Source organism: Cannabis sativa, chromosome 5, assembly GCF_029168945.1.
Source record: "Cannabis sativa cultivar Pink pepper isolate KNU-18-1 chromosome 5, ASM2916894v1, whole genome shotgun sequence".
NCBI lineage: Eukaryota > Viridiplantae > Streptophyta > Magnoliopsida > Rosales > Cannabaceae > Cannabis > Cannabis sativa.
Window position 1 is genome coordinate 725,409 of NC_083605.1, and position 20,811 is coordinate 746,219.

The following is a 20,811-nucleotide window of genomic DNA, read 5'->3' on the forward strand; positions in this document are numbered from 1 at the left end:
GGTCCAAGACGAATTAAATTTTGGGACCCTAAAAAATATATAAAAAAAATATCCAAAAAAGAGTGTTATGGGATTTGAACCCATGACCTTGAACATTATGCCATTTATCTCAATCAACTAAACTATGAATATTTATTGTTTATAATACACTTAAATTTTACTTAAATAAAAGCCTAATAATTTTTTTTATTTTTTTATTTTGGGCCTCCGAAAAGTGTGGGCCCTAGGCACGGGCCTAGCCCGCCTATGCCTAGGGCCAGCCCTGATTAGTAGTAGTGATGGTAGTGGAGGAATTTCATAAGTTTCAACCTTATTTTTATTTTTCTATTAATCAAAATGTAATAATTTTTTCCAATCAAATTTAATATATTAACAGTCAACACACAAGAATATTAAATATGAACCATATTAAAATAAAATATCTAAACACTAGAAACTTTTTCATTGTTGAGTTAAAAATGCAAGACTACCATACATGTACAACAACAGTTAGAAAATAACCAATAAGTGATATAGAAGTAGGGATATGATTTTGTCCCGTTATTGTACTTTCACGGATTATAATCCGTGATTGACGGCAGCCGTCAGATGAGGGAGTTATTTGATCTGACGGCTGAGATTGATCTAGGGGTAATTAGGGTTAAAAAAGTATAAACGTACCCTGACACTCATTTAATGTACCCTGAGACCCATCTAATGTACCACGGAATACATTCCGTGAAAGTACATCACATGACAAAATCATATCCCTATAAAAGTAATAGTATTCCATTTTTGCAAAGGGTAGCATATTTTGATAAAATGATAATCTTATAAAGATGCAAAATGTATGCAAAATTTAACATAAAATATAGTAAGCAATTTATAACATTTCTATAAAAGCTCGACCTATATCTTTACTTTTTGTTCATCTATTTTGTTTTTGTATGGTTTGTTTATTTTATATTTAGCTAATTAGAATTGTGAGGAAATTATAGACTAGTCTATACTCTTTTTATATTGTCCTATTTTATTTTTATCCTTTTTTTTAAAGTCTATCATTTTTACTTATTTTTTTAAACATTGTACCAATTTTGCCCATGTCACTTCAAGATACTCTCCATGTGACTCTCTTATGTCAGGTTATTTCGGATACAATGCATATAAAAAGAGGTATGCTTCAATTAAATATAAAATTAGAGGTAAATTTGATTAATTAATTAATAAAAGTGGTATTTTTCAACTTACTCCTAAAATTTTCGCCCTTAAATATTGACATATATTTTTGAATTTTTTTTTAGGTAAAAATTCTTTCGAGACTATTGAGATTGTTAGATTTAAGGACATTTGACTAATTTCATTTAATTTTACTAATTTTGTGATTGTCTATGTACTAAATCATGCTCCCTAATATTGATATTTACCAAATCATACTCCTCAAACTTTAATATGTACCAAATGATCAAGTCTCCTAAATTTTCATCCATCTTAGACTTTCCTTACTAATATTAGAAAAAAGTACTTAAATCCAACAATCTCAATAGTTCAGGAGAATTTTTAATGACCTTAAAATTCAAAGGGCATGATTTAGTACATATTAAAGTTCAAGAGGAAAAAATTTTAATTTGCCAATTATTATAGGGATTATTTCATAGAAACACAAAAACAACAAAAAATTACGAAAAATACGGTTTCACGAAATTTTTAACATTTTTATGATTTTTTTTTATTTTATTTACGAAAAATACGATTTTTTTATGTTGTACTCTTTGTTAATTTTTTGTTATCTGTATGTTATTTTTTGTTGTTGTTTTGATGTTATTTTCATGTTACTTTTATGTAGTTTTCTTATTGTTTTCGTATTGTTTCTATAGAAAATCGTAAAAATGTAATAAAAATTCTTTAAACGTAAAAATATATTTTTTTTTACAAAAAATAATGCCTTATGTAATTATCCCATTATTCTATCAACAGTTCAATACACATAACTTAAGAAAATATTTTATTGTATTTTACTTATAGACTTTTCTATTTTGTTTTTGAGAAATTTTATTTACACCCCAAAATGATAAATACAACCCTAATATTTTTTTAAAAAAATAAGCTTTTCTATTTTGTTTTGGGAAAGGGAAATTTGATTTTTTATGCTTACATTTGGTTAATTTTTTTTTTCTAAACAAATAATAACTAATATTTGTAAGATATGACAATTTTTATGATATCCTTAAAATACCCCCATTTACATCACCCCATTTACACCATCGGACCACCCATCGGGCCACCCATTGGACCCATCGGACCACCCATCGGACTACCATTGAACCAGATCTGCTACCAATTTTTTTAATGTTTTTGTACATACAAAAGTAGCATTAGGTGACCATCGGACCACCATCGGACCCCATCGGACTACCAAGTTATTTTATTTTATTTTTTTATGTTTTTGCACTAAAAAAAAGTATGGAAAATTTGAGAGGGGTATTTTTTGGGTTTTAGATAAAGTGGTCATATATTTTCAATGGTGATATGTATTAGTTTAGAAATAAAATATTAAGTATATGTAAGTATAAAAAATCAAATTTTCCTTGGGAAATTATATAATTTTTAAAAATGAGCTTTAATAATTTTTATTTATTTTTCTCTCACATTATTTTATAATTTTAAATGTGGAGGTTGACTAAGAAATTATAATAGGAGATTGTAATTAGGGCTAATTTGGCATAGCTATGCTGTAGGAAAAAGTAGCTGTAGCTGCTGTGGGGAAAAGCAGATGTAGCAGAATTGTAGAAAAAAACTGAACTGAGTATTTGGTAAATTATAAATTTCAAAGAGCTGTTGTTAAGATTCTATTATAATAATGATAATATTTTAATCTAGTTCATTATAATTACAAATATATATAAAAAAGTATGTTATATAAAATTTTTATTTTCTATATATTTTTAGTTATTTTTCTATAAGTTAAATTTATATGTATTTGATAAAAATAATTTTTAATAATTTTAAATTATATTTTTATCACTTGTAAAAGAAAAAATTGTAGTTTATGAAAAACTTAGGATGATGTTGTTTGTTAATAATAAAAATATAAATATAAATATAAAATATTTTTTAAAACAATATAAAAAATAAAAATTCAAATATTATTTATTTTAAATATTTTTTGTAATATATAATAAATAATTAAATAAATTTTTAATAAAAAATAATTTATTATGGAGTCTTTTAATCAAAATAATTTTTTTCTAAAAGTTAAGTTGTATCAGCTTTAGCTTTCAGTTGTAGTTTTTTCATAAAATTTTCAATAAGCAGATTTTAACTGCTTACTAAACATTTTTTTGTCACAGCTTTTTTGAAAAGCAACTTTTAACTTTTCCAAAAATTATACCATTAATTTGTAGAGTATGTGCCTTAGTAGTCAAAGTGTAGCAAAATAGTGAAATAATTAACTAGCTCATCATAGAATTGAATTTATACTATTTGAAGGGCAGCTTTCTAGTATTCTTGTGAAATATAATATTGTTATTGGTATAATTTAATATTAAATTTTATTTATTTTACTTTGAGAAAATATCTAACTAACAACTACAGCTATTTTTCTCCACAATACATTTGTGCTAAATTGACCCTATAAGCGATACCCTATAATAATATTAGATACATTAGTGACCCATAACAATGTTTCATTTTTATTACAAGTAAAGGATCCCTATTATTATTCACTAAATCAATGTCAAAACTAAGGAAAAAACCCAATTTGCCAATGGATAATAATAATAATAGGTATCAAAATTCATGAAAATGGATGAAAAGTGTAGATTTCTCCGGAACCAAAAGAAAATGACACAAGTGTATGGTCCAGAAGTTTCACACCATTTTTTTTGTTGTAACAAATAATTTCAAAAAACAATTCAAGGCCCATCTCAAACCTTCTAGTCTTAACTCAAATCAACCAAACTCTATGCCTATAAATTCCTTATAATCACAATTATAAAACTCCCAAGTACAAGTAATCAAACCTCAAAACTCACACAAACATTCACAAACTCACAACTTTTACTTTCATTCCCAATTACATACTCAATATGGCTTCAACAACATCGATGTCTTTACCAACTTTTTCTTCTTACACTTTGCCACTCAACAAAGCCAAATTACACTCTAACTCTACCATTGTTGCACCTTGCTTGGCCACATTTCCTTCTAGAAAATCCCGAGTCCCGGCGGCGAGAGCTCAGGCCTCCGGCGATGGCCAGGACACCGCCGTCGATGTTCATGTTAATCAAGGCTCAACTACTAACCAAGCTGTTGAAAAGAGGCCTAGAAAGTTGGCCATGGATGTTTCACCTTTTGGTAAGTCAAAAATTACTTCTTTTTTATTTTTATTAGTTATAAAAAATATTATTAGTTTTGAGATGAAATTTTATATAAGTTATTATCAACTTAAAGTTATTTAGTAAACAATAATCTATATATTATGGTATGATTAGTGTCGAGATTTTAACTATTGAAAGCTATTAAATTGTCCAAAATGTTTTTTTTTTTCAATAATATATTATGAAATAAGTATAAAAAAAATAAAGTTAAACATGTGAAATAGTTGAAATATGAAATATGTTTCACATGATGGGTCAAAAAGTAACTTTTGTAAAAAAAAATATATGTAATGTTTAGTAGGATTATTGATAAGATATGATTACAATGAATGGTTAAGATAATAGCTAGTGTCATGTTTTTTTTTTTTCAATAAATATAATGATTTTTTATTAGGTTTTTGCTTTTGAAGGTTTTTTTTTTTTTTTGAAATGGGCTTTTGAGGGTTTAACAGGCCAAGGTCTCAAATTATTAATTTGCAAAAGTACCATATTTACAGAAGTTATATTGAAAAATATCATAATTTTGTTTTCTGAAAAGAAATCAGAAATTTTTATTTTGTTATAGGCATAATTTCTCGATTGCAGTATAATTTTCAGAGTGGGATTACATCGGTTCATATATAAATAAAGACAAAAAAAATTGTAAATAAATTATATTAAAAAAAATTGTATTAATGGATTGTGGTGATGTTGTTAGAGGTTTCACACTCTTTTCTTAGGACATATTACATTGAGAGGCCCTACTCGATTTTGAGTGTTTTGTAAAAATATTTTTATAAAAAATTTATTAGCAAAATAATGTTCTATAGTATAACCACTATAGATTTACTCTAAAGTAAATTAAGTAATGTTATTTTACAAAATATTTTATATTATTAGTTTGAAAACTTTGACCTCAATTATATTTTCATTTATTTATTTGTATTTTATATAATTTTTTTCATTTATATCCCTTATTTTTCAGTATTTACATTTATACATTTTAAATATTTTAATTTTATTTTTTTAAATAAAATTTCTGAATCCGTCACTGCAGATATATTTTTTAAATATTATGAAAAATCATTTTATTGGAAAAAATTTGAAATACTCATTTTGCAGGGTTATTAGACCCAATGTCACCAATGAGAACAATGAGGCAAATGCTTGACACAATGGACAGACTTTTCGAAGACACAATGATGTTATCGCCCACCGGAAACCGCCCCGGTGGGGCGGTGAGAACACCGTGGGACATCAAAGACGAAGACAATCAAATCAAGTTTCGATTCGACATGCCCGGGCTGGACAAACAAGATGTGAAAGTGTGTATTGAGGATGATTTTTTGGTAATTAAAGGAGAACATAAAGAAGAAGAAAGTATTAGAATATTTTATATATGGAAATTATTTTCTAATTAAGGAAATGATTTTCTATTTAAGGAAATAAATAAATAATTGATTTTCTGATAAATGAATATTTTATATTCATTGAATCTGAACAAAATCAATTATGTAATATTCTATATATGGTCAGATTTCTATATTCATTACCTGATTTGATTTCCTGAATTAATTGTCAAAATATTCTGACAATTAATGTGGCGCAGATACTGATGGAGTATCTCACCTATAAATATAGGGTCTCGGTCCCCGAGCTCCTCACTCATTCTGAATTCATTCAGCAAATTCCATCTAAAGAGAGTTGAGAGAGCGAGGAAGCCGAACTTCTAATAGAAGCTATCGCAGGGATTGAAGCTCAAAGATCAATGGCTGGAGGTACATCGATCCTTTCATTGCATATATTATTGATATGATTACAGTTTATTTTCCGCATTTCATATCATTTGTATATGCTATATTACATACACTATATATATAGACTAATAGTTAACTATTAGTCTATATATATAGTGTATGTAATATAGCATATACAAATGATATGAAATGCGGAAAATAAACTGTAATCATATCAATAATATATGCAATGAAAGGATCGATGTACCTCCAGCCATTGATCTTTGAGCTTCAATCCCTGCGATAGCTTCGGTATTAGAGTTCGGGCTTCCTCGCTCTCTCGGCTCTCTTTTAGATGGAATTTGCCGAATGAATTCCGAATGAGTGAGGAGCTCGGGGACCGAGACCCTATATTTATAGGTGAGATACTCCATCAAGATTCGCGCCACATTAATCGTCGAATATTTGACAATTAATTCGAGGAAATCAAATCAGGTAATGAATATAGAAATCTGACCATATATAGAATATTACATAATTGATTTTGTTCAGATTCAATGAATATAAAATATTCATTTATCAGAAAATCAATTATTTATTTATTTCCTTAAATAGAAAATCATTTCCTTAATTAGAAAATAATTTCCATATATAAAATATTCTAATATTCTCCCACTTGGTCAGCATTTAAACTAAAATATTCAAACCCAACGTTCCTCATTATATAATAAACATACGAATCATAGCGACATGTCCTCATTATGAATCGAGTATTATCTTCCATGTATTACAATACATTTATTATATAACAATGTACTTTATGTGGCAATGAACTTAAGTGAATAAACCCTAAACCTTATGTTTATTCAGGTCCTCTGAAATTTTTCTCAAATGTAAAATTAAGATGCGCATAAATATGAGAAAAATCAAAATAAGAGTTTCATTAATAATAACTTTATTTGTACAAATTACATAAGGGAACCAAGTCCCATGTTCTCTACATGATCCTTGAATTTATGAGGTGGCAAGCCTTTTGTCATAGGATCGGCAATCATCAATTCAGTGCTAATGTGTTGAATGACCACTTTATTTTCCTTAACACGTTCTCTAATAGCTAAGTACTTAATGTCGATGTGCTTGCTTCGACTTCCACTTTTGTTGTTCTTAGCCATGAAAACAGCAGTTGAATTGTCACAGAACATCTTTAGCGGCCTTGCAATGGAATCAACCACTCTAAGGCCTGAAATGAAACTCTTTAGCCATACACCATGTGATGTAGCCTCAAAGCAAGAAACGAACTCAGCCTCCATAGTAGAAGTAGCAGTCAAGGTTTGTTTGTTACTCCTCCAGGACACAGCTCCACCAGCAAACATAAACACGTAACCAGATGTAGATTTACGTGAATCAGTGCAACCAGCGAAATGCGAGTACGAGTAGCCAACTACTTCTAGATTGTCGGTTCGTTTGAACATCGGTTTGTAATCCTTAGTACCCTGAAGATACCTCATTACTTTCTTTGCAGCTTTCCAGTGGTCTATCCCCGGGTTACTCTGAAATCTTCCTAACATTCCGACAGAATAAGCAATGTCGGGTCTTGTGCACACCTGAGCATACATTAGGCTTCCGACAGCAGAAGCATAAGGAATGTTCTTCATTTGTTCTCTTTCAAAATCATTCTTTGGGCACTGGCTCAAATTTAATTTATCACCCTTCATAATTGGAGCAACGCTCGGTGAACAATCTTTCATATGAAATCTTTCTAAAACTCTGTTGATGTAGGCTTCTTGAGATAAACCTAAGATACCTCGGTATCTATCTCTATGAATCTTAATGCCTATGACATAGGATGCTTCACCCATGTCTTTCATCTCAAAGTTCTTTGAAAGAAATTGTTTCACTTCACGTAGCAACCCTTTATCATTGGATGCAAGAAGAATATCGTCCACATATAAAACAAGAAAACAGATCTTACTCCCACTTTCCTTCAGGTATATGCATTGATCCATGACATTCTCTTCAAATCCAAAGGAAGAGATGACATCATGAAATTTTAAATACCATTGACGGGATGCTTGTTTTAATCCATAGATGGACTTCTTGAGCTTGCATACCAAATCCTGACCTTCACTAGAGGAGAATCCTTCTGGTTGTTTCATGTATACCTCCTCCTCTAGATCAACCATTCAGAAAAGCAGTTTTTACATCCATCTGCTCCAGCTCTAAATCAAAATGAGCAACTAATGCCAAGATGACTCTCAGGGAATCTTTCTTTGATACAGGAGAAAAAGTCTCTGTATAGTCAATTCCTTCCTCTTGAGTGAATCCTTTAGCAACAAGTCTCGCTTTGTACCTCTCAGTGTTGCCTAATGAGTCTTTCTTAGTTTTATAGACCCATTTACAGCCAATGGCTCTCGCCCCATTAGGCAACTTTACAAGTTCCCAGACTCTGTTGCACCTCATAGAATTCATTTCATCATCCATAGCATTGTACCACAATTTTGATTCTCTATCTTGTTCATAGCTTGTAAAAACGTTTCTGGATCATTTCCAATTCCAATATCAGATTCTAATAAATACACAACATAGTCTTTATAAATCCTTGGTTTGATAGGTCTAGTAGATCTTCTTAAGACTTCACCAACGAGGCTCTTGTGGAGCGGCGGCGGAGTTCGGCGGGTTGTTCAACAGTTGCAGGCAACTCTTGAACATTTTGATCCTCTTTTGGATTATCATTACCAACTTGTGGATCTTCAGTGATTGGTAATGGTTGTTCAACATTCGTTTGAACTATAGGAGTGTTAACCATTATCAATCTTTCTTTTGAAGTGGAAGGTTACGAAGGATCTTTCTCGGGACCTAAGTCCTTTGATTGATCACTCCCGGCGATCAAGGCATTCTCAAGAAATTTTGCATTCCTTGATTCCACAATTCTTGTGCTATGAGATGGACAATAAAACTTGTAACCTTTAGACTTTTCAGCGTACCCTATAAAGAATCCGCTTATGGTCCTTGGGTCCAATTTCTTCTCTTGTGGATTATATATTCTGACTTGAGATGGACATCCCCAAATGCGTACATGATTCAAACTTGGTTTCCAACCTTTCCATAATTCAAAAGGAGTTTTTGAGGCTTGCCTTTGTTGGAACTCGGTTTAATATGTACACGGATGTCTTTAATGCTTCGATCCACAAGGATTTAGGAAGATTAGAGTTGCTACTAAGCATACTCCGCACCATGTCCATTAATGTTCGGTTTCTTCTTTACGCAACACCATTTTGCTCGGGTGTACGGGCAAGGTGTAATGGGCAACAATCCCATTTTCTTCAAGAAACTTCGCAAATGCACCAGGTGCTTGTCCATCTTCTGTGTATCTACCATAATACTCACCTCCTCTATCTGATCTCACTATCTTAATTTGCTTGTTGCATTGTTTCTCTACTTCAGCTTTAAATATCTTAAAGACATCTAATGCTTCACTTTTATTATGAAGTAAGTAGATATACATGTAGCGTGAGTAATCATCTATGAATGAGATGAAGTATTTCTGACCATGTGACTCCATATCTGGACTACATATATCAGTATGAATGATTTCTAATATTTCAGAACTCCTATGGACACCAGTTTTGACAGACTTGGAGGTTTGCTTTCCCTTAATGCAATCCACACAAGTATCAAAGTCAGTAAAATCTAAGGTATTGAGTACCCCATCTTTTACCAACCTTTTAATTCTATCAATGGAGATATGTCCCAATCTCCGGTGCCACAATGTACAGGAATCCTCTTTCATAACACATCTTTTAGTGCCAGCGTGAACATGCATAACATTATTAGTGGTATTATTTTGTAAATTAAGGCAGTAAAGACCATCAGACAAAATACCATTTCCAACACATTCAGATTTATAATATAAATTGAAATATTTGTCTGAAAATGTAAAGGAAAAACCAAAGGGTATAAGTCTTGAAACTGAAATCAAGTTTCTAGAGAAACTTGGTACATAAAAGGTCTTTTCTAACTTTAAAATAAAACCATTACTTAAAACTAAATTGCATGTTCCAATAGCTTCCACATGTGAGCCCATCTTGTTTCCAGATAAGATGCTTTGCTCACTTGCCACTGGCTTCCTTAGATTTTGAATATCCTGCAAGGAATTTGTTATGTGAATTGTTGAACCGGAATCAATCCACCATGTGTTAAGATTAACATTAGCCATATTAGATTCATAACATACTAAGGAAATTGGATTACCTTTGTCATCCATCCATTTCTTGAACTGGCTGCACTCCCTTTTAGCATGTCCCTTTTGTTTACAAAAGAAACATTTGATGGAATCTTTCTTTATGGCAGCCTTGGGAGCCATGGGCTTTTTCCCTTTGTTCTTCTTGAATGGCTTGCGTTTCTTAGGTTGAGTGGTCAGGTGAACACTTTCTCCTTGCTCCTGTAGGAGCCTGGCTTCCTCTTGAACACACATGGTCATCAATTCATTGATAGTCCATTTTTCTTTATGTGTGTTGTAGGAAATTTTGAAAGGCCCATACTGTGGAGGAAGATTGTGAAGGATGTAATGAACCAGGAAGGTATCAGGAATGATAACGTCGAGTTTCTTCAAATGAGCAGTGATGTCCCTCATTTTAGAAATATGTTCTCGAACTCCTTTAACACCGGTGAGTTTTGTGGACGAGAACTCTTGGATGAGGTTGATGAATAAAGATTTATCTGAAGTGTCAAACTGCTCATCCATAACTTTGATAAAGTCTTTCACCTTCTCAGGTGGCTCCACCGATCCACGCATTCCCATAGGAATTCTGGACATAATGAACATGATGCAGAGACGATTAGATTGCTCCCACTTTTCACGCAGTGCAATCTCAGCAGCAGTGCTAGTATCAGTGATAGCAGCTGGTTCATCTTTCCTTATTGCATAATCCATGTCAGTGCAAGCTAGGTGGAGAAGAACTCGTTCCTTCCAGATTTTGAAGTTGTCACTCCTAAGCTCAGGGATTTCACTAGTGATTTCAGCATATTTAGAGGTGGATGAAATAGCTGCAAGAATAGGATTACAAAAATTTAGATGTTAAAAGAATTGAGGCTTTAATGAATTCATGTTTTACCAATGTAGAAACATGATGAAGATGAAAATTTTATTAAATCTAAAATTGCCTGTGGGCTAAATTTTAAATCTAATAAAATTGGATGAACTTTATGATAGATTTAATGAAGTATTTAATTTAGAAATAATGGAGGAATGAAATCTATCTTTAATTAAAATTTGTGATAACACTATTAATTCAAATCCTCATAACTCCCTGTGGGGTAAATTAAGAGAATTTAACTTAATATATTATCCTAATTAATTATAAAAATATAGTATGTGGGGTAAAATTATTATATCCAAATAATTAATTACAAGTTTTGTCCATTAAGGTGAATTTTAATTAATATATAATTTTATATAATTAAAGATGTTGTGGCTACTCCCTAATTATAAAAAATTATATTTTCACTTTAGACATTAGGTATTGGGCTCTACCTAAAAGTAATTTCGTTATTAACATAATAGACAATCTTGAGATTAAGTGCTCCTAGTGTGGTCGTCCGAAGCTCATTAAAAACCGTTCTAGATATGAGCATTTGTCCCAGGTTCATGTTTTCTTATGTCAAACCACAAAACTACTTACGTTTTATTCATATTTTATTCATTTTATTAAGTTTTATGAATAATTTTATGAAGTTTTATGAAACTTAATTGCTAAATAAAATATTCAACCTATCTTAATGTTTGAATATTTCTAAATATATCTAGCAATTTATGTATAGCATTTAAATCATACAAATCTAAATTAATTGCATTAAACATAAATTTGTCAATTAAATACAAAATAATACAATTAATGTATGATCATTAATTAAATGCAAATTCCTTAATATGAAATTAATGGCAGATTTTTCAAAATTAATTTAGACAATAAATTGCATAAATTTGGTAATATTTAATTAAATGCACAAATTAGCACAATTTTTACATGCCTAAATAAATCATGTAATAAATTACCAAATTTAAACAAATTTCCATTTTCAATTTATACTAAATATATGTATTAAACAAAAATGATAAATTAACTAAATGCAATTTATTGACTAAATTAACAACGAAATGGGAAAATAATTAATATTCCAAAAAAATAAAAATTTATAAAAAAATCTCGGAATTTTTCCCTTTTTTTTTTTTTTTTTTTTTTTTTGAAAAAACCATCTTGCCAAACGACATGTCGTTTTTGCAAAGAGCAAAACGACACGTCGTTTTTCCAAAATTTGAAGGGCTGAAAATGAAGAAGAAAACGACACGTCGTTTTCCCTAACAGAAAAACGACACGTCGTTTTTCAATGCGGGGGCGATTCACAAGAGTATGAACGACATGTCGTTTTCCACAATGTGAAAAACGACATGTCGTTTTTCAACAACGGCATTTGCAATGTGCCATTCAAACGACACGTCGTTTTACGCCAAACGACACGTCGTTTTCTCCAAACGACATGTCGTTTTGCGTCGTCTTCTTCAGCGAACCGGGTCGATTTTGACCCGTTTTTCTGCACGCGGGTCCGTCGAACCCGACCCAAACCCGATCGGAAATTGCGTTTCGAAGCGACCAAATTGCGTGTTTTCAAATCTAAAATGTTCTAAATCAAATAATAAAGAGATCCACATAGATTTTATGCACGAAAACACGAAAAAATATATACTTTAATATCACGAAACTAATCGGGTCCGAAAAAGTTTTAACTGAAAATTTTTTCCATCTTTAAGTTTTTCAATGAATTTTCAATGCTTAGATCGATCTATAATACTATACGAATATAGTAATGTATATAGAATTCGAAATAAACACCGAAAAATGAAAAAAGGAAAAAACAAAAACATGGACCGATCGTGATTATATATACGCATGTATATATATATATATATGCATGTATATATCACATAATAAAAAATGAATATTATGATTATTATTATGTGACAAAACATATATATAATATACAATATATATATAAACATATATACATATAAAATATATATATATATACACGTACGAATGTATGAGTATATAATATATATGTATATATGAACAATAAAATATATATATGTATATACTGATTAAAAAGTATATATAATATAATATAAATGGTATGAATATAAATATATATATATACAGAACCGAAAACAAATATGTATATATATGAACAGTATATGTATGTATATATATATATGAAACTCAAATAAAATCAAGGCAGAGATAAATCCGCTCTGATACCAACTATTAGTCTATATATATAGTGTATGTAATATAGCATATACAAATGATATGAAATGCGGAAAATAAACTGTAATCATATCAATAATATATGCAATGAAAGGATCGATGTACCTCCAGCCATTGATCTTTGAGCTTCAATCCCTGCGATAGCTTCGGTATTAGAGTTCGGGCTTCCTCGCTCTCTCAACTCTCTTTAGATGGAATTTGCTGAATGAATTCAGAATGAGTGAGGAGCTCGGGGACCGAGACCCTATATTTATAGGTGAGATACTCCATCAGTATCTGCGCCACATTAATTGTCAGAATATTTTGACAATTAATTCAGGAAATCAAATCAGGTAATGAATATAGAAATCTGACCATATATAGAATATTACATAATTGATTTTGTTCAGATTCAATGAATATAAAATATTCATTTATCAGAAAATCAATTATTTATTTATTTCCTTAAATAGAAAATCATTTCCTTAATTAGAAAATAATTTCCATATATAAAATATTCTAATAGAAAGTTCACAACAAGGACATCAAAGCTTTAGTTGTTACAACACTCGAATTCAACTACCTGATAATTGTGAGAAAGATAAGGTTAAGGGTGAGTTAAAGAATGGTGTTCTTTACATTTCTATTCCTAAAACTAAAGTTGAACGTAAGGTTATTGATGTTCAAATTCAGTGAAACTATATATATATATATATATTCAAATAAGTTTGTAGCTTTTTGTTTTGGTTTGTTTGTATATATTTGATAAAGAGAAGAAATATGAATAAGTAGTTTTGTCTTTGCTTTGTTTCCTCTGTTTTTTTTGGCTGTGTTTTAAGCTTAGTAACTGTATAAATATATGATAAATGTAATAAAACTGTTTTTTTCACTCTATACATTAGAATAATTTTTATTAAAAAAATAGTTTTACATAAAGTAGTTTTTCTTTTTTTTTTTTTTATTTTTTTTAGAAAAATTCACATAGCAACTTGAGTTTCAACCAAAATCTACATAGCAATCTATATAAAAAATATCGGAGCAATTCAAGTCGTAAATTTAAAAAAAATTAAAAAATAACTTATTCTCACATGATTAAAATAACTTGTCATCAGAGTCAATCCTAAAGTATATAGGACTTAAATTTTGGGTCCTTAGACAAATATTTTAATTATTATCAGAATAATAATTTTAATATTTTAGTATAAGATTAAAAAAAATTTAAAACTTAATTTTAAAGTTTAATCTTCTATAATTACACATTAAATATTTTTTTGATAAAATTAAAGATAAAAATTAGGAATTGATCCCTTAACAGCTTTGCTTAAAATTATATTCCTTATCACTACACTAAATACTATTTTTTTTTATTATTTAATATTTTATTTATGTACTGATAATTCTTTTTTCATAATTTTGAGTACTAATTCTTTTGACATTTTATATATAAAATTCACCTTATTCTATCCGATTAAAGAAATTTTATTTTTTATTTTTTTCTTTTCTTTTCTTTTTTAATTTTCTTTAAATTTATAGTTTGGCCCCTCTTAGTTTTTTCTTTTCCTTTTCCTTTGGCCCTTGTGAATCTTAACTCTAGCTCTGTCAAATTTGTATGTAACTTATATATGTACTGTATTAATTATTATGCATTGAAAGTTTGGTACTAAAATTTAATATGAGCAAAATAAACCTTTTTTATAAGAAAAAATAATAAAATAATTTCATTAAAATAATTAAATTATTTATCAATACAGAAATAAATTTTGAGAGAACATCACTCACTTATAAAATATGATCAAATCTAACAAAAACCCTTTTAATTATTCATTAAAATGATACTGTTTTTTTACCTTCTTAAACTACTCTACTAAAATGATAAAAAAAGAAATTACATTTAATTAAAAATTTTAAACTCTAATGAAAATAGATTCTATTAATTAAAAGGAAGGGGGTATAAAAGTAATAAAGAAAACAAACTGTATTTTCAGTTATTTTTCCCCTGTTTTTTTTCCGCTGTTTCAACATATTTTCAAGTATAATAATCATCAACAATAATAAACCATGAAAAAAAAAACTATGTTATATATCATTATTTTGTTAATAGACAAATTACATATACATCAAAAACAACAAAAGTTATGAGTTTGTTCATCTAAAACAAAAACACATGTTACAATAATTATAAAAAGCTCTTCACTCTTCAGGGATTGATTCAAGCTTTGGTTTCCAATTACCATTGAAATTAGACTTGTCATTCTCCAAACTAGAAATTACCACATCATCCATTGATATCTTCTTATTTAACAACTCTTTCAATTGTTGTTTAGTTATAACAATCTTAATTCTCTTAACACCTCCTAAATTATTATTACCTTCTATAGAAGAAGAAATCCCACAAGGGTTTTTTTCATTATTAGATTTAGAAGAAGAGAAAGGAATAACATAATAAACTTTACCTAATTTAAGCTCATAATCAAGTGGAAGCTTCTTTGATGATAAAATCTCTTTAGATAAACTAATATTATTAGTTACACCATAATTAATTCTCACAAGAACATCTTGTACTAGAATTGGCTTTGTGAAACTTAACACTTTCCCATCTATCTTCATAACTCTTATAACTTTGTCTTTGTAAACCAATCTTTTGTAAAGGGTACATGAGTAATTTCCCATGTCTAAGAAAAAGAAAGAGAGAAAAGAGTTTATGAATATGAAGAAGAAGAAGAAAGAAGAAGCTACAACAACTATGTGTAGAGAAGCATTATATACATAAAAAAAAAAATTAAACAAAAAAGGTTTGACAAGAAATTCCACACGCGTGCGAATATGAAAGAGAAGTCGGTTTATATAAACACTTTTGCTTAAAACTTTGGTTTGTTTTATAATGTTTGTTAATAATAGAGAAATGTTATAAGACCAAGTGGTGTTTAGTATTTTTTTTTTATGTGTTAATATTATTATTAGTCTAATTAAGTGTCGAGTCCTCCATAATTTAGTAAAATAACTTTTAAAGAATATCGTTAATTAATTGCAAAGCGACACATTTTAGTGGTACTAGACACTACTCGTATCAATATGAATGCTCTTAATAATAATAATTACTATGTATGTATTACTTTGTGGACAAATGGCTTAATGTGATTAGATAGGTGTTACTTTATCATGGGCCAATGGAAAAGATCTTTTTAAAATGAAAAAAAATGGAGAAAAATCTACTAAATTTGGTTGCTCATAGTCTTAATAGGATATCTTGTTTTTTTTTTTTTTTCAAATTGAGTGGTCAATAGGGATGATGTTCCGTTGAGGTACAATGTTATCTTTTGGTTGATTTATTAAATTAATAAAAATTCTATATTTACTTTCACAACAAAAAAAAATATTGGGTTGCATATATATTTAATTTAATAATTATTATAAAAAATTAATAACCATTTACAAGATGGTATCTTTTTATAGTGTTAAGTATTAATAGTGTCTAACAATAATACTTATTATTGATTGGTATTTGATTTAACTCGTAAAGTTATGAATTTTTTTTATACCTAAGACATTTTAACTTATCCAACACCATAATTAAGTGACATATTATTATCCATGCAATTCAATATTAAGTTTTATTTATTAAATTTAATAATTAATAATAAAAATCGCTAACTACTCTTAAAACATCATCTCTTGCAATATTGAACACTTTGATTTCTAATAACAATAATACTATTTTATTGTTTTTTTAACAAAATTAAATATCTTTATTTATATACATATGTGGTTTTGGTGATGTCAAAGAAGATTACTCAAAGGTGGACTAAGGCTAAATTAATTATTCCAACTAATATTTTTGTTTTGTTCCTTTGCAATTGAATGAATATATAATAACACTAAATAAGCCCATGTTTTGATTAGGTTTCTATTATAATAATGAGCTTAAATAGAATTTATTTTAGCCCTTAAAAGTTAAAACCATTCCATTTAAACAAATATACATATATTTTTGTTAATAAATAAAGAGCTTAGTATATAAAATTAGTCACTGACTTTTTTTATTTTGCAGTTATAGGGATGAAATTATTACGTATATATATGCCAAGTTTTATTTGGTTGTTAAAAAATGACTAGAATGATTTATAAATATATAAATATATTATATTTGGTATAGTGCTTGTAGGTATAGTGGGACCTCCACTATTTTTTAATGTCTTAATCAAAATAATAATAATTTAAGTAAAATTACAAGACAAAGATCTCAAGGTCATTATCTAGCAAATAAAAAAAAAACCCTAGTTGCAACAAAAGTACAAATTTTATTGAAATAGTTGACTAAACCTATTAAGTCTTTTTAAGTAAACGCATTACCTAACCCTACAAGCAAAGCAAAGCAATATTGTGGCCTTGTCTACCTAGTTAGGGCCACCTAGAATAGAGTTTGTTCTTGTATCAAGTTGGTTCTTTCTTTCTTTGTTATCCATAAAGACTTAGGGCACAAATTTAGTCTCGCTCGGTGCACGATACGAAAATTTTGTTATTTGTTAGGTTAATTTAAAATGAATGGTAACAATATATTCATCGTGGCATAATCGTGACTTTTAATCATACCATATAAGAGTAATTTGTAGTATAAATACTTAAGTTTAACTCCCAGTTGCAAATAAATACCTAAGTTTAATTTTTGGCGGTAATAATACCTAAGTTATATTTTTGAAACTTTGTAGGTACCTAACCGTTAAAATATTATGTCATTATTTACGTGTCATAATCTTATTAGTATATTTTAATTATTTTTTTTTAAAAAAAATAAAAATTTAATGATTTGAACCAATTAAGAATTGTCACGTGGCAATTTACTTAACAATTAATATTCAGGTACCTATAAAAGTTCTAGAATTATAACTTAGGTATTATTACCGCCAAAAATTGAATTTAGGTATTTATTTGCAACTGAGAGTTAAACTTAGATACTTATACCGTAAATTACTCTACCATGTAATAATATATAGAAAGTCATCACGGGAATTCACAATCATGTGAAGTCCTTTTTATTAATTTGTTGAATGAATAAAAATCATTACTATGAGTAAATGGTGGTTAAAATGTTCAATATTATGAAAATATTGTATTTTTATACTTTATCTTTGTTTTTTTTCCTTCCTCTAAATATTCTCATTATTTTTAAAATATTGTGCATATCTTTATACTAATGTTTCACTTTGACAATAAATATTCTCAATATTTCAATATGTTGGTTAAATTCCACTTATAACCATATCTAATTACTTTTCAACAATAGCACTTAAACAAAAATAATACAACTCTTGAATTGAATAACATACTTTCTTTCAAAAAAAAAAAAATAAAAAAAAAAATAATACAACTCTCTTAGAGCGGAATAAAAACATAATCAAAATTAGAAGTTAGTTACACTAACCTCAGTTTGGGATTACAACTCAATACAACTTTATAAATAAAGATGAAAAAGTAAGAGTGTGCATAAATTGGTGCATAGGGGAAAAAAAATTTTGGCCCTTATGTTAGAAAAAATATGGTATTTTTCAAAATTGGTAAAAAAAAATGTATAATTTTAAAAGAGCGAAAAAAAAAAATTTGGGCCCCTGGGCTGGATGGGCCCTAGGCACAGGCCTAATCCGCCTATACCCAGGGTCGGGCCCGGATTTAGGGTGAACTTCGAAATTATTTTAGGTGTTTTGTCTTAATTTCTTACTTTGTTTTTTGAATTTGTGCTCTGCTCTTTCATGTATGCTTGATTGTGTGTGTATTTGTATAGTTTGGAGCAAGTTCTTGACAAGAATTTTTCCTGTGAATGTGGATACGACACAAGTTATGTGGTCGTTTTGTGTCTAAACTTGACTTAGAACAAGGAAAGGTCAATAATGACCTTGGTAATACACTATAATGAGATTTTTGTTGGTGTAGGGATAAGGCTGTAAATTCCTACACAATAATGTTATATTTTTAACATGTTAGACGGTAGTATAGTGATAAAATATTGCATTTAATTTTAAGATATATTCTAAAGAAAAAAACTAAATATATAATTGTATTTGTAACATTTTGAGAAGTACCTAAATTGTATAAAAAAAATTGAGTATTGTATAAACATATAATATTTAAAAATATGAATATATCTACTAAAAAATTAGAAGTATTAAAGTTGATTATTATGATCAAATTTCATTTTGCATTGTTTAGTAAAATGATGAAATAGAGTTGTACTTGTCGACCAAGGTAATAAAATTGTAACCCTTTTGTTGGTTAAAATCCACTTATAACCAGTCCCTTTACAGTATATATCCACATCAGCAAAAGAAAATAAAATACAAGTAAACAAAACAGTCCTAGGGTGGCTTCGCCTCTAGTGGATCAAATCTTAGTAGTTAGTTACAACTGAAAGTGTAACTAACTCCTAAGATCTTGATCAACCGACTATACTACTCTATATAAGAACAGAATCAAAGCAAATAACCTAAGATCAAAATACAGAAAACCAGATCAGAAAATATACAGAGAGAGAAAGAAGAATAAACCCTAGTTTGAAGACTTCAGCTCCAAGATCCAACCTCGAAAATGAAGATCCCATGGTGAGGAGACAGAAGGGATGAGTACATGCACAACAATAAACACACAGAGTTAGATCGAGAAGAAAATGCTAAGGAAAATCAAACAGAACTTGTAAAAACAAAGAATCGAGTTTACCTGGTCAAAAACCTTGTGACAGGAAGCTCCAAAAGTCTGTATTTTGCCTTTGAATCATAGTGGATATCAAGCTAATCTCTGAGACGAGCTTGACAGAGACGTAGCCCTAATTTTGGGGTGAACTCTGAAACAAATCTGGTGATTTCTTTCCTATTACTTGTTTTTCATTCATCTAAACCTAAAACTATGTGTGTGTGTGTTTAGATCTGGGTTTTCTGGGTTTTCTGGGTTTCTAAGGCTTGGAATCGAGCAAGTTCTCAGAGAGAACTTGCTCTGCTAGGGTTTCCATTTTTGGCTTTGTGAGGCTGAGTGATTGAGTGTTAGGGTTTCTAGACCCTTCTCAGAGTATTTAAATCTCTGATGATCAAACGACACAAGTTTGGGTGTCGTGTTGGTCATACGGTGCCGTTTAAGTCTAAAGCTTAAGTTAGACTTGGAAAGGTCGATTTTGACCTTGATACTGATATTAAAGTATCTTGTTGGTGTAGGGCAAATCTGTAAAAATCCTACAGTGGTATCAGAGCCTGGTTTGGCTAAGGGAGATCAACAAGATTCAAGGGAAAATATCAGAAAGGAATTGGCAAGAAAATCTTGAAAGAAAGATTGACAAAAGAACAACACTCAAACAGCAAGAAGATCAAGATTCAGATTCAAACTCAAATTCCAGAAATACAAAACTGAGAAATTCTAAAACTCTATCTGTTTCTTATCAATTTTATTAAAATGAGTAACATA

The 20,811-nt window shown here is 29.2% G+C and overlaps 2 protein-coding genes across 2 annotated transcripts; one reads left to right on the forward strand and one right to left on the reverse strand.

Annotated features, from left to right (window-relative positions):
* Nucleotides 1–3,885: 3,885 nt before the first annotated feature.
* LOC115715895 (small heat shock protein, chloroplastic-like) lies at nucleotides 3,886–6,002 on the forward strand. Its single transcript, XM_030644571.2, has 2 exons — nucleotides 3,886–4,332; nucleotides 5,457–6,002. Exons 1-2 carry the CDS (start codon nucleotides 4,065–4,067, stop codon nucleotides 5,753–5,755), a joined length of 567 nt encoding a protein of 188 aa, XP_030500431.2. The 5' UTR covers nucleotides 3,886–4,064; the 3' UTR covers nucleotides 5,756–6,002.
* Nucleotides 6,003–15,561: 9,559 nt separating this feature from the next.
* LOC115717154 (uncharacterized) lies at nucleotides 15,562–16,041 on the reverse strand. The gene has a single exon (XM_030646103.2). It carries the CDS (start codon nucleotides 16,039–16,041, stop codon nucleotides 15,562–15,564), a length of 480 nt encoding a protein of 159 aa, XP_030501963.2.
* Nucleotides 16,042–20,811: the final 4,770 nt, after the last annotated feature.

Bases quoted from the DNA above. Each gene is read 5' to 3' on its own strand.
- LOC115715895 (XM_030644571.2), top strand. From the start codon at position 4,065: ATGGCTTCAACAACATCGATGTCTTTACCAACTTTTTCTTCTTACACT. The intron at 4,333-5,456 runs GTAAGTCAAAAA...CTCATTTTGCAG, and splicing joins CATGGATGTTTCACCTTTTG to GGTTATTAGACCCAATGTCA.
- LOC115717154 (XM_030646103.2), bottom strand. From the start codon at position 16,041: ATGGGAAATTACTCATGTACCCTTTACAAAAGATTGGTTTACAAAGAC.